This window comes from Ammodytes marinus, assembly GCF_949987685.1.
Source record: "Ammodytes marinus genome assembly, chromosome: 3".
NCBI classification, from domain to species: Eukaryota; Metazoa; Chordata; class Actinopteri; order Uranoscopiformes; family Ammodytidae; genus Ammodytes; species Ammodytes marinus.
The window spans coordinates 9,786,244-9,801,367 of record NC_137232.1 but is presented as its reverse complement, the minus strand read 5'-3'; the positions used below and the strand labels follow the sequence as shown (position 1 = coordinate 9,801,367).

At 37.9% G+C, this 15,124-nt stretch overlaps 2 protein-coding genes across 2 annotated transcripts; one reads left to right on the top strand and one right to left on the bottom strand.

The window, feature by feature from the left end:
- Nucleotides 1-2,298: 2,298 nt before the first annotated feature.
- On the top strand, nt 2,299-8,314 carry tex12 (testis expressed 12; the record flags this gene model as incomplete). Its single annotated transcript, XM_080053709.1, has 4 exons — nt 2,299-2,400; nt 2,763-2,871; nt 3,842-3,893; nt 8,170-8,314. The coding sequence occupies 4 exons, from the start codon at nt 2,299-2,301 to the stop codon at nt 8,312-8,314; spliced, it is 408 nt and encodes a 135-aa protein (XP_079909835.1).
- Nucleotides 8,315-9,562: 1,248 nt separating this feature from the next.
- Nucleotides 9,563-13,889, bottom strand: LOC307248654 (carotenoid-cleaving dioxygenase, mitochondrial-like; the record flags this gene model as incomplete). Its single annotated transcript, XM_080025097.1, has 12 exons — nt 13,825-13,889; nt 13,521-13,719; nt 13,199-13,410; nt 12,884-12,999; nt 12,185-12,287; nt 11,939-12,067; nt 11,403-11,563; nt 11,120-11,287; nt 10,803-10,940; nt 10,227-10,409; nt 9,803-9,913; nt 9,563-9,679 (listed from the first exon to the last, which is right to left on the bottom strand). Exons 1-12 carry the CDS (start codon nt 13,853-13,855, stop codon nt 9,563-9,565), a joined length of 1,668 nt encoding a protein of 555 aa, XP_079881223.1. The 5' UTR covers nt 13,856-13,889.
- Between the last annotated feature and the right edge of the window lie 1,235 nt (nt 13,890-15,124).

Genomic DNA, 15,124 nt, shown 5'->3' with positions numbered 1-15,124 from the left:
TGTGTTTGCCACAATAAACAATAAAAACGTCATATACAGCAGAAGGCTAAATGCAGTCGTAATACAGGAGCCTAGGCCAACTGGCATACTGTTGTTTAGATTAATTAAGTGTAATCTCATACCCACAATAACAGTTAAAGGAAAGCTTTACAATATTTATAGGAATAGTTCAACATTATTAAGCCAGCTGGAAACGAACCAGTGACGTCGCAATCAAATGGCATACACTGATGCTCGGCTACCAAGGCACTCCCCTAATGCACTTTCAGTGTAAGGAGTCTTCCTGTGTAAAAATGTTATCAAAATCAAAACTTTATCGTCAGCTAATATGGGGCAGAAGCCAGTGTATTATTTGTCGTCTTGTTTTGAATTCAGCTGTGGTGGAATGATAGCGATGATGTGATAAAGAGAGGACATGTTACTGAGCCAACTTTGCGTTTATATTTTTGTTGAGTGTATATTGCATCAGATGGAAAAAGTTGCAAGATGATATCTATAATTAAACATTTTACCCTATTCACCTGAAGTGCAAAACTTTAGTTTGAATGTGTCTGAAAAAGATAATAGGCTACCACTGTTTTAATTTTAATTTTTTTCCAAACTTGGAATGCGTATCCTTGATCATTGGAAACGTGACTCTTTGATTTATGTTGCTGCTGGATGGGTTTATATGACACGCAGATAGGCCTACAGTAATCCATTTAGCGGCCACAGGGTAGCAGCATTGATCTGCAATTAAACCCACCACCTTAGCTTGATCCCACATCCACTGTACTCACACTAGTTCTTATCTTTCTTTTTTATAATCCCATTGATTTAGCACCCGTGCTACATGATTTGAAGACACTGCATGTCAATGACAGCCAGTTTGTTTCATTCTCGAGAGATATTTGTCATGTGCAGAAAAAAAAATCTTAATCCACATGTGGGAAACTGTGGAGCAGCTCAGGATGTGGTAGGTGTGAACAAAGTGCTAATAGCTTAATTACAATGAGCACAACAAAAATATCTTATTTGACAATAAGATATTATACATTCTAGTGACATATACAGTATTTTCTCATTATTGATAAATACCATATTAAATGTAGGCTACAATCCTTACAGGAGATAATGTTGTAACAACATTTCACATTATCTTGTGATATCAATACAAAAGTTTGTCATTATAACATGACAAGTCTGATATATTGTTACAGTAAACGTGTGATGAAAATGGGCCTAAAAGAAAAAAGAAAAGAAAAACATGGCAAACCTGGGGAGGGGGTACAGGGGGATTATGGCCTAATTAGTTTGCTCTGTGCACAGCATTGGTAAAATCTGTTAGATGAAAGTAAGAAGAGGCCCAGAGGAACTCTGAACAGCAGATACAAGCTACTAAAGTGAACAAGTTGCTACTGATATCATTAATAGTTAGCCTATAAATAAATAATAATAAATGATATAGCCTACATAGCTCTCTTTCTGTGTCATTGCCCACACATTCACCACAAGACTATCACTAGCTTGGTTTACATAGGCTACACTACTTACATTATAGCCTACTCTGTAGGCCTACAAAGCCAAACCATGCAGAAAAAAAACGAACAAGATAAACTAGGCCTACTCATGTGTAAGGCTACTGTCCACATGCTGATCTAACCTATAATAATTTTGCCACTGGTGATTAATGGACCTTGTGCCGACTGAATTCACGAGGATCCTTGAATGCAGCATTTAGCCGACACGCGCTAGTAGTGGCGGAGCGTTATTTTACCCCCCCCCCCCCCCCCCCTCCCAGTAACGTCGATAAGCTCACTCAACTCTGAGTTGGCATTACGCATAGTGTCGATTAAATAACAGCCAGTCAACTGTTATGTTGTCACCTGTTAAATAGTCATATGAAATATTCAACACTTTGACACGGACCTTGTGTGCTCTGTAAGTAGAGGTTAGCTATCGTTATAACAATGCTAGCTAATTGCCGTTAATTATTACAGGCTAGTTGGCGTCAGTTAGCGGCTAACTTATTTGCTAACTTTCATTTTCTCTGCAAAAGCTTTATGGTAGCGATAGTGGTCAATATAGAATAATAAAATATTCAATTAATTAAACGAAGCCGTATTATTAAAATTGAGGGGTAACAAAACCACACATTGACAATGAGATAATAAAGTTGGATGAACTAATGTAAGTTATTGTGTGTGTTGCCTATATTATCCCAAAGCTTAGCAGCATTATGCTAATCATTACGCTAATTACAACAAACAGACCTAATTGTCTAATTAAATTGAACTTTTGCAGTAACATTACGCAACAATGAAGGAAGCGACACCAATGGCAGGAAAACTACCTCCACCAACATTTAACAAGAGGACAGTGAACAACAACAAAGGCCCAAAGCAACCGACGCCCCAAGAGGTAAGGAAAGCTGCCTGCTGGTGGGAAAAGTGTGTTCAAACATATACAATGAAAATAAAATTTGTATTGTAAATGTAATGCAGTAATGTGGGTCCTGTGGACTCAACAAGAGCACAGAAAATACAGCGTTGTAATGGACACTGAGGAGAAAATGGGGTCAAAGAGTAGTTTACCTGCTGTGCCAGTGAGGCCCTCTAATTAAGATAAATAATAACTATCATAAAATCAGTGTTTGTGCTGGAAATGGTTCTGATGTGTTACTCATTTTGTATTATAGAGGACTTCACATGTTCAGAGATAGATAGATGTTCCAAAGTATAAATAATATTTTAGTGCAATCAGTCTTTTCCCCATTGCAATAGACGGAACATACACCTTTAAATAAAGACACATCTCCACCAAAGAAGAAAAAACTTCCCTCCAAACCATCCACTGTGGAGTCACCAGATTCATTTGAAGCGACAACTGCAGGTATGTGCAATGGCATTCCACTAGTCACACAACACATTGTGGTAATCCTATTGAGTTTTATTAGTAAAGGATAGGGGTGCCGTGAATCACAAAACTAACCGTTTGAATTGTATCTGTTTTTGAGTCACAGATGAAGATTTTTTGGTTCAACAACAACAAAATAGGCAAAGTTAACAATAGAAATATAAGTGATTTAATTTTCAAACATTGACAATAAATGGAAAAAATAGCCTATAGCCTCATTGCAATGGCGTTTATAGGTGTAAAAAAAAAAACACACTGTTTCTCGCATTCTGGAGATTTAATAAACACAAAATTAGTTGTTCACATCATTGTGCACTTTCACATTTTAGCCAAAGAAGGAAAGGATTGCTGCCTTCATCTTTACTAACATTTAAGTAAAAAATAGACAGGAGAAAATTCAATGTGCCACTACAGTCTTTGGCCTCTGACAGCCAGATACAGAATTTTCAAGGTTGAGTTTTCCTTCATGTTGAGGTGATTGCTGACTATTATCGTTTCTCTTGCGTGACATAACCTACACTTGAATGAGGACTGGATCTTCAACGATCAAAAAAGGTATATCAATTTCAAATGGATTATGCAAACTGCAAATATTACATTTTTCTCACGTGGAACAAAAACTCCCGGTGGCTCCAGCAGCAGCTGTGCGCAGCGTGAACCTCAAACTGCATATTAACTAACTGGGTCAAGTGACAACACAGCATCGGACTAACTTGGTAAAGCCTCATTCACGCAGCTTTTCCTTGAGGGGAACACTTGTGACTTTATGGTCACTGAGTGGACTCAATGTGAAAAATGTATGCTTGGCTACTTGTCTAATGTCAGCACATCTGGTGAAGCCCTACAATAATAAGTTAATGACGAAAACCAACCTTCATAGTGATAAAATACGGCAAAAACTGACACAAAAAGCATCCCTCCTGATCGTTTATGTTTTCTCTTACAGGTGCAAGTAGAGAGGTCAACATGCTGTTTTCAAAATTTTCTGAAGTGTTAAGGTATGTCATAATTAAACAACTAAACGAGACTTGTCATCCATAGTTGTATCATCTACTCTTGATTATCTGTTATGCTTAAAATCTTAAAATGCTTAAGATATGCTCAATGAATGTATACATTTTGAACTTTCTATCTGAAAATGATGCCAGTAAAACACTGAATAATTGCAGGAAAATGCTTACCTATACTCTAGTGCAGGGGTCTCCAAACTTTTTTCACTGAGGGCCACATACAGAAAAATCTACGAAGGGCCGGGCCACTTTGCAAAAATAACACATTTATCAGGACATGTAGCTGCTCTGATGTTTAGTTTCATAGTGTCTTCGTAAATTGTAATCCTTCTTCACGGCAACACTTTCCTTGCACATTAAACAGACACATTTCCCCTCTTGTTTATATGCCAATGATACACCCAGTGTTTTCTGCCTTTGCGTCCAATGTCCAGCAGGGTGAAAATAGTATCCAGCCGAGGTCCCGACCCTCCTAGGGGGATCCGGGGGTATGCCCCCCTGGGAGATTTTTTAAAGTTTTTAAAGCGAAATGCATGAATCTGGTGCACTTTGAGAGGGAAATTAAGAGGCTAAATCTGAAGAATTTTGTATGAAAAAAAAATGGAGACACTGTGTCAGATGAATTAGAAGCTATTGGAGAAGGACGCATAGATTTTCCATAATAATATTCATTTAAAATAAAATATTATGCAGGGTCCTCTGGGATGGGCTTGTTGCTCATTTTCTTTTATGGGACATATTTCTCTGTAATATAATGTGTTAATAGTGCATTAAAATTATTTAAAAATTAAAAGCGCCATATTACATTATATTTTTAAAATGTGCCACGGGCCAATCAATCAGTGTTTGACACCCCTGCACTAGTGGGTTAACTAAGGAATGCAAAAAAATAAAAATAAAAAAATTCAAAGGGCCATATTACATTATATTTTTAAAATCGGCCGCGGGCCAATGGGCCGTAGTTTGGGGACCCCTGCTCTAGTGAATAGAGATATAGCTATTTCACAGGTAGACATCATATTAGAAGGAGAAAGCCACACAGACATAAGTCAGATGCAGTCACTTTATTTTAGGTTTTCCTTGTGGAGAACCAAAAGATGCTGTGACTACTTGACACATTTTTTATGGATAGACGTGAAACCAGAGGATAGGTCCTAATGATCCTCCCTGACATTAAATTTCATGCCTAAATCAAAGAATTTTTTTTTTCTTTCTGTTGTCCAGTAGGAATAATCTTAAACAAATGATCTCTTAAGGCGAGACACCCCAGGTGAATAGGGAATTTTTTTTAACTTGTAGATATCATCATGAAACTTTGCCAGTTGATTACTGACACTAACACAAATATTTTTGTATTACATGTTTTTCTTTAGTATTATATTAAATATGCAAATATGGCAATATTTAACCAATAATGCGTAAATTTGGGTCATTTTTCGAGAAAAAATTCGATATGATGGATAAAGCCAGAGTTAAAATCTCTATTTTATTTTAAGCACATATTAGTTTCTTAGGTTTTTACACAACAGATTTTGGATACAGCCTTTTTTCATTTAATAAATCAAAAAATACTATGTACATGTCTTAGAAATGCATTTTAGGCATGTTTTTAGGAGGAAAATGTATCATAAATCAGACAATTAACAATATATTAACAAATCCTTGTGTAAAAACCTTTAAAATAGTGCTATGAATGATTATAGAAAGTTTGGTTGATGTCAGTGGTCTAGAAGTTGAGATATCTTTCGCACAGTATTGGAAAAAGCTCATTTTGAGAAAACGGCCGTTAAAGATAAAAACGTGAATTCTGCTGATAATCACTGATTATAGCTAGAGTAATTTATTGAATTAGGCCCTACACCCCTCAATGCCATATAGGCCTACCACTGCTTAACATATATAAACCATAGCATAGTAACATTTACATCCACATGCTAATTTAAACGTGATTAATTCATTATTAGCCACTATCTGTCAACCTGCTCCGGAGTGGGCACAGACGCTCTCTCTCCCCACCATCTCCCCTCTGATCGTCTGACAGTCTGTGTCTCTCCGACGTGATCGGTGTGATTTATATGTCTTTAACACTTCTCCCCTTCAAATGGCGATCATGTAGTGTCCGTAGCCAATTGATTAAGTATTTTTTTTGTGTTGGTTTGGCATATTTTCGACGTTTTTACCATTTTATTTTGTGATTTTCGAGCTACCGCGGCTAGCATCACGTGATGCCTTTTAGCGAATCACATCGTCAGAAATGTGCATTAGCCAATGAGGTTGCGTTCCTAGCATTGAATCCCTCCTCACACTTTCACGATTGGTTACTGATACAAAGGAAATTACCATATTTGGATCAGATAACGTTGTGCTTTAGATTCAGAGCTTTCCAACAGTACCATGGTTTTTATGATTCATACAGCGGTCGCGGTGCTGTATGTTACGTTAGAATGCTCACTTTTGACGAATTTAGGAGCAAAATACAGACGCAAGCAGTCAAAGTTTAGTAAAATAAACACCTAAAACGTATATTTTGGACCTTTTATCCATACTAGTATGAAAGAAGACATGTTATGGAAGCTAAATAGACACAAATCTCAAAATTGACCAGTGCTTAAAAAACAATGTTTTTGCCTGCCGTGTCTCGCCTTAAGTAAGGGGCTGTTTACATTAACGTTTTCAACACAACGCACAAGTATTTACGTTTTGGGCCTTCATTTACACAACATCAGTAAACTTTTCAAACCAGGTTTCAGAGTCAAATCTTTTGAAAACGCAACTCCTGCGTCAACATGTAAAAAGCAATGCCATTCCCTGTGATAACGATGACATCACGGCTCCACTCCGCACATGTCTATTACATTTGCTGTCAAGTAGCCACACCACACACGAGTTAGAAGACAACCTTGTACGACGCGATTACCGAGCTATGTTTGTGTTGTTATCTCTAATAAGTTTATTAACGCTCCTACAACAAAGTGTGGATTAACTGAACGGTGTCTCCAATGCGCCATCACTGTGATCAGCAGAGTCTCGTGCAGGGCTCAAATATAACACTCGCCAAATGCGTGCACTGTCGGCTTTTGGCTAATAACCACCGGTAATGCCCGGGACCCTTCTACAACACTATTTATAGCGCACAGCAGTTAAGTTAAGCCCCTATCTCACTGGGCTGCGACTGTTTGCGACAAGTTGGAGACACAAAATTCCGAGAAAATATGCAAATTAGTGACCATTTTTATTTGCAGTCTCACTGAGTTGGTTTCTCACGACACGTTTGCGAATGTCCTGGCCAACACTTTCCGGGAGCTCGCATTTATGTCTCGCTTACGTCTGGCGAGCATCGCGCGAACAGAATGGCAGTCTAATTTTTGTCTCAAATCAGTCACAATTTAGTTTCATATTTCGCCAAACCCTCGCAAAGTTGTCTCACACTTCTCGCGCTTTCTGAGTCGCAGAGACTAAATGAGAAGGGTGTGCGACGTGTTCGAGACACCTGCGACCACTCTGAGACCATTTTGAGTGTAGATTTGTCGCACACATTTTTTGTGACAGGACTGCGCGGCTCTGCGACTCATGCGAGGAAATTGAGACCCCCGCAAACGTTTCAAGACAGTTTAGAGACTCCCTCGCAACTTGTCGCAAACAGTCGCAGCACAGTGAGATAGGGGCTTTACTGTTAATACAAACAGAACATTTCCTAAGGCTGTGACTTCACATTAAAATAATTTCACTTGCCAAACGTGAGTTAACTTTTATTTTTGAAGCAGAAAGAAATAGGAAGGTAGCGCTGACACCGCCCAGCAGTGCCCCAGTCACTAGCGTGTCTTCCTTTTTTACGAGGTTTAAACGGTGAAAAAAGAAGACAGAAAGCTTCTAATTTGCAATAATTGTACCCTGCGATTACACCAAAAGCTCCATTCATTTTTCGGTTACAGTAAATGGATTGTTTACATGAGCCAAATTGAACCGGAAAAGCTTTCTACTAGGCTACAAGTGAAACCGCCAACTACTGGCCTGTCATGAGTACTACATCGATTTCGGCCTTTTACGCGGAACCAAAACCAATGCTTACGTTAATATGAAAATGCTGACCTTTACATTGTTTTACCTTTGATCATTGCTGCTTCAAAATGATTTGCTCCATAATGGATACCTGTTTGTCACCATCCACAATTCCAGCTGTTGTAAGGTCAAGTTCTCAAAATGTTTGATACGTTTATCACTCGCTTGCTTTTTAACTCATGTCAGTGTTTCTGGTTTATTGCAGTGAGAGAGCTGCAGCAGATACCTCCCAGATGAAGGAGCTGGAAGGGATCTTGACACAAGCTCAAAACCTTGAGTCCTACCTAAAAGACAAGAAAAATCATCTGAGGCAAACTTTGACTCTCATTTCTGATAAACTGCTGGGTTAAGTCTGCTGCATGGACTGTTACGTGGTGGTGAAACACCCTTCTTTACTTTTCAGAGTTTTTTTTGTATTGTGTGAACATTGTTGTTAATGTTTTGTAAATGTGCCTTCTGCAGTTTGTATGTTAGATATATTTACTACTACTTTGTGAAAATGTGACATGGACAAAGTGTCAACTTCATACAATGTGGCATAGCTTTGGCTATTAAATAAACTTTAAAATGTTTAATGTTACTTAATTGAGTTTAATTAAATAATAATTTTGAATAGGATATTGTTTATTCTTCCTCAGATCTCAACACATATCACAATTTCATCTGTTAATTGTCATACAAGGCTTACATTTGAATTTAGCTTTGGCAGGAACCTATAACAAATACACCTCGAGCCACTGACGGCATTTCAGTGTTTTTTTTTAATAGTATTATATAATTGACTGATATGTACAGTTTCTATAGAACAAGATTACTATCCATATTAATCCAGTTACAGAAATACAGGGCCTTTCTACAATATTACAATACCCTGGTTATGAACATGTTATATGCGCAGTTGTGACATTTAGAAACTTTTATAACTATAAGGGTAAAATAAATTCACATAAACCACATTTTTAAGTTCATTTTTTTTTTGTATTCAGGATGTTTTACTGCATTTATTTAAAAAGGTACATTTCCATTAAGTCATACTCATTTGTTTAATAATTCATTAATAACATATGCATTTACTTATCAGTTTATGGCATCCCAGAACTCAGTATGCCATAAAAATGGTCTGTACTAATCTTGAACTTAAACTGAACTTCTTGTGATGTGTGCATTTTATTGCAGTCACAGAAATTATCTTCTGCTGCCGAGACGCCACCTATTTCAGCCGCCCACAGCTCTTAACTTACTATGTTAATGTGCTTGAATTTGAAATATTCAAACTATTAGTTTAAATTATAGAAAAACAACATATTTACAACAGTCTATGTTTTCAAAAGGTTTTTAACACAGCACAACATCAATATAACAGCTACAATATGTAAACACTTGAGATGGTCTTTTTTTTTTTTTTGCTCTCAAGTCCAAACAAACAATACATTTACATCTCTATAGTGACCTCTAAATGTTTGATGAAACAAAGAAAACATTACAAACAAATATTTACATAGGTTTTAGTCTACAGTCTATGGTTTACATTTTTGCCTTGACTTTTATCTCAAAGAGGTCAAAGGTACGTTCATAATTTTTTTCCCCTCCTCACACCTCTATGCCGTAGCATTGAACGTCCCGTGGAAACCATATGGAATGTTGACAGGCACTGCAGCCCTGCCCAGCTCCTCAAACGTTTTGGCATCTAACACCAGGAGGAACGTACTTTTGTCCTGGAAAAAAAAGATACAGGAAGACAAAATAAATAAAGTTTCCAAAGATACAGAAATAAAAATGGGGTCCCACTATCGGAGATACAGTTTCTGCTCAAATATCTTTGACTTAACCTCACTGACCATATTTGGAGTGATGACCACAGACAAGATAACACCATCATCTTCCTCCTTGGCATTAGGGGAGGGCACGAAGATTGGCTCGGAGGGATAAAGACCAGGTTTTTCCCACACCTGTGAGAAAATACAGTATTTTGGTCTTGATTCTTAGAGTTCAAGTTTGCTGTAGTTTGGTTATAAATTGCTTTTATTTTACATTGTTCAAATCTAAAGGTATGTTATTGGTCATTTAAAAGTACTTTGAACTATATGCATATTATGACTTGTATTTTACTTGTAATGACCATAGGCTGGAAGTTAGATTTCATCTCCCTTTTATTTGCTACAATATTATAGAATAACACTTCACTACATTGAGGTGGCATGAATGCCTGAAGGAAGTTGAAAACAGATGGACACATATGAGAGAAAAATAAGTTGAACTTACCTTCATTTTTCTTCCCTGGAGGTCCATCTTGATCAGTGTGTCTCCTACAAGATGTCTGAAGCCACAGCCATAGAAGTAGCGGTAGGAGTGGGTGTTGTACTTGGCATAGTTGATCTGAGGGAACTCCAGGCCTCCATATTGATGAAGATCCTCCCCGTGGAGGTCCTCATGTGTACAGATTACCTGTACAAAGAGTACCATGAGTAATGCCACTCAGAAAACATTGGCAGTTAGAGTACTACAGTATATAGTTAATTTCCTTCATTAACTGTGTTAAAAATGTTATTTAAAAACTAAGTAAAAAACGTCAGATCAAAGGGTTCACAAGGAAAACGTTTCCTAGTACTGTATGTGTTCCAAATATTTTTCACATAACGTTAAATTTAACATAACATATATAAAACATACGTTACAGCATTATGAGGGAAATAGTAAGCATACTAGTTAACTTTTCTGTAAGTGGTGGAATTTTCTCAAGCTAGGGTTTCACCTATTGTTCTTTTGTGCTATCAGTACGGGTTGAGATTAACACTTTTCAGTGTTGATACATGCAGATCGTATTGCCTGCCTGCCTACCTTGTCCTTGGCCATCCTTATACAAGTGGCTGTGCTGTTGGGCAGCTTGTTCAAGTTCTGGCCGTAGGGTGTTTCACAGTCCACATTGAGAGGCAGAACGAAACGCCGTGGGAAGACTCTGCACATGGTGTTATACACCTGATGGGAAAATATAATCAAAGCAAAAACATTATTTTTTTTGCCTCAACAAACCAATTACTGCTCTGCTGAACCAAAAGCTACTTAAGCAATCCACTTAAATTACCCTTATGTATGGACAAGTAGTGGGAGCATGGAACACACAACTTTTGGGATAATGCACTATCCTTAAACCTTACCTCATCAAGAGCTGCCCCAGACTTGCGCAGGTTTTGGACGTTGTAGTTATTGATTGCCTGGCCATCATCAGAAACACACATGTCCATGATCAACAAGCCGTTCTCCTCATATGCGTTGATTTGGTGGAAGGTCGACAACGGCTGGGCAATGTACTTGATAGAGTTTTGCTGGAACGCACAATTTAACAGAAGAATGAACACAACCCGTATTTTTTAATATGAAGTACAAGATTGGTAAAAAGGCTTCATTTAAGAAGATTCAGGGTCTGTGTTAATGCCTTACCTTCCCTGTCTTCTTGTGAATAAGGTGGAAGATAGTTTCGACTGTTGGGTCCCAGGTAATGGCGTCACTGATGCTTTTCCCGGTTATCTTGCCTGTTACAATCTTTAACAGGTTCATCTTGATTGGCTGCTCAATGAACACCACGTAGTTCTCACTCATTGCTATAATAGATTGAAAAGATGATGTTATCTTCGTATTCAAACTGATGGAAGGATGCTGCATTTTGTGTAGACTGTTTAATGATGCAACAAGTGATGCACCAAACTTTTTAAACTCCAGATTACAGTTCCAAAACCTCAGCTGAGAGTATCTGCCAAACCTATTCTTGATCAAATAACAGTGCTCTTTTATTCCCAAAATTTAAAATCGGTGTACCACCTGCATGGAACTTGGAAACATTCAAATCAAACTTAAACGTTATTTTCATTTAACATTTTGGTAGGATACACATACAGATTAACTCCTTTGAATGGATATCAAGGCTCAAGGGGAAAAGCATTCAGTACTTTAATTTTAGTGGAAGGACTTTTGCTCAACAAAGCTGTGGTAGTAGGATGGGTTGCCCTTGTCTTCTGAGGGAATAGAGCACAGCACTGTGGCTCCCTCCAGGGTTTCCTCATCTGTTGCTTTCGTCGGTGGCACTCGGATGATGTTGTAGGAAGCTCCTGCAAGCACAGATACAATTTTACCAGTTATTTTTGCTTCACGTACACTATTAATAAACAGACTCCAATGTTGCTGTGTGAACAAACAAACTAACTCATTTGATGTTTCTTAAATACCTTTAGCAGTGTAGGAATTCCCCATGTTGTACGTTGTTCCATCAGCATCAGTGTGAGGGTGTGCAGTAGCTCCATTCACAGCAATGAATTTGCCCCAGTCCACCTAATAGGTACAAATACATTAGCGCAAATACTTTTAAAGCCCCTGTTAACCCAAATCCACAAAATCCTCCTTACTATGTAATTAGTTGAGTTAGTTGCATGATAGTAAGCATTTAATAAAAAAGAGTTAGGCATTTGAATAAATCCAAATGAAAAATATTGTCATTTAAGTTTGATAACCTTTACAGAAATTCAGTGTAAATGAGGCAAGTTATGCTCTGATCTTATAACACAATTAGTATTATGCAACCAATGAAATTGCTGCAATTCTCTGTCCGAATGTTCTATAAAAACAAGTATCCTTGCCATAGAGACCGCTTGAACATTTAAAAAAAAAATTTAAATAATGTATGTGAACATTTATTTTCGATCAGATTTTTGTAAAAGCTTATTGAAACACCCAACTTTGATATCATAAATTGATTTCTACTATTTTAAACAAGGTTTCCACAGTGTTTATGCCATCCTGCCAGCCTTCTATAAATTCACAACAATATAGTTTTATGACTTGCCTTAGGTGACAAGGTCAATAAAGAAAACTGCTGAAAACTGAACTATCTACCACATGTCTTACAACTATATCCAGTATCTTGTTACCTTTTTCATTGTCTTCAATGTCTCAGGGTCCACCTTGTGCATGCAATTAGTTTCCGTGCTGACATAATAATCACCCTTGTAGGTCACAAAGCTCACATTGGCATTATCTGTCGGCTCTAGAGGGCAACAAGAAGATGCAAAAGTTTAAAACACAGCACAGGAAAACAAAGACAAACAATCTTTGTACACTCAAATTATGTAGCCTATTTCAGATGAAAATTAAACTTGACTGTATTTACTTTTAATTTACGTAAATCGTATTTTCTGCATTACAAGAGCCTGGTTCCTGTGCATGCAGTTTGATCAAATACTCACTTGGTAATTCAAATCTTGACAAGAAGCGCTGGAAGAAATTTTTGCATGGGTCTGGCATGGTGAGGGTACCAAACTCTGACACTGCGATGCGGTTGTGCTCCTTGTTAGCCTCGTAACTGTCACTGGACAGGAAGCGGCTTCTGTAGGTGACCTGACCGTTAACTATTTTAAACTGGTGCAGGAGAGCCATACCATCAAACCAGTGGTTAAACCTGAGGAGAATGGATGGAATGGGAGAAAGGAGTCAGCTTTCTGATGTAGTGGCTGCTGGAGCCTAGATGTATCAACACCTCTATCAACAAGATGTTATAGGCCTACTCACTTCTGGTTTCCGATCTCAAACTTCCCAGGCCCGTTTCTTAATAAGCTCCCGTTGATCCATTTGGGTATTTTACCAGTGATGTTGGTGCTAATGGGCTCAGGGGTTTCCTCCACTGAGCTCACAATCTTCTCAATGCAAGGCAGACCATGCACGTCTGTAAAGTGGTTGATGTTCTTCCTTGACTTGGACTTTTGAAGTCCTTTGGGCGGGGAAAAGTTAACAAAATTTACACAACTGCAAGCCATGATCAACAATTCTACATAAAATAATAAAGAACAGTTTACATGTCCGGTCGAATATTTACCAGGAGTTTTGTTCTGTGTGCTGCTGTCCATGGCTGTAGCTTTGTCTCTCAAGTATGTCGCAGTGTCAAAGACCTATACACTCCTCTAGTGGTGCTGCTGTTTCTCCAAGACCAGCGCTCAGCTTTATACTCTCCTCATGGCTGTTACGCCCCAGAGGACCAGTCATATAAGTTGGCAATCAGAAAGCTATTTACTGCTTGTGTAACCCTAACAAACCAGAAACACTGAACTCGGATAAGTTCATCTGCTTTTTTTATAGTAACACACAATGAGTCTGTTTGTATAGTTGTTGTTGCAAACTTCTATTTATGGAATAATTAAACCATCATAGAAGTGTTTTCTTTGTGGCTGAGATTTCCCCTTTCGGGTTCATGAGGCGCAATAAATGATTTTATTTAAATGAGTGCCGGATATCTGCTTCACAAACTGAACAATTTATCAATGTGTGTCACCCATAAGTAGGTCAACTGAGCATCGTATGGTTACCATAAGAAAACGTTGAATTAGCTAACTGACAGCATGAGGACTGCAGGGTTGATTCCTTTATCTGTGTCATTTTTTACAGGTGTTACGTACAGGTGGGATGTACTGAACAATCTAAATTGCTATACGATAGGTAGTAATCAGTCAGACATGGAGTCAGAGCCTTATTTGGAAGTCAGTTGACATGATGGGAGAGATCTGATTCAGGTTTAGTTTCAGTTGCAGATACGGCCGTAATTCGCTTATCGTATAATGTACAGACGTGACCGATCAATGCACTGATCCATATTCCATAGTCTGTTCAGGTTCATTCAGGTCTCTTCACCACATACTCTTGGATCAATGATGCTGATATTTTTTTTTACATTAATAGCCTTTGCATTAACATACAGCCCAACTTGTTTTGTCCTGTTCAGACATAAGAAGCAGCCATTGTTTTTTTAACTAATTTGATTGAAAAAGTATATATAATGCAGATATGAATTCCTCTACACAGTTGCAGCACTTTCATTTCAATGATTAACTTTGGAAATCTAATGAAGGAGTTAATCAATTTTCCATAGCACTCTTTGAAATTCTGTTATTGTACTTTTGAACTCACTTGAAACAGTTACAACAGATGATGGATTTTTTGTATGATTCTTTTGCTCTTAGTGCTGTGTCTATTTTGTGCTGTGTCTATTTTGGATGAAGTAATGTTAGGTCCTTGAGGGGAACCATGGGGGCTGGGTACCCCACCAAGGAGAAGCCACAAAGCCACCCACCCAACCCCCTGAAGGTAGCACCCTCAAATCCTTGTTTACCTGTTATATATAT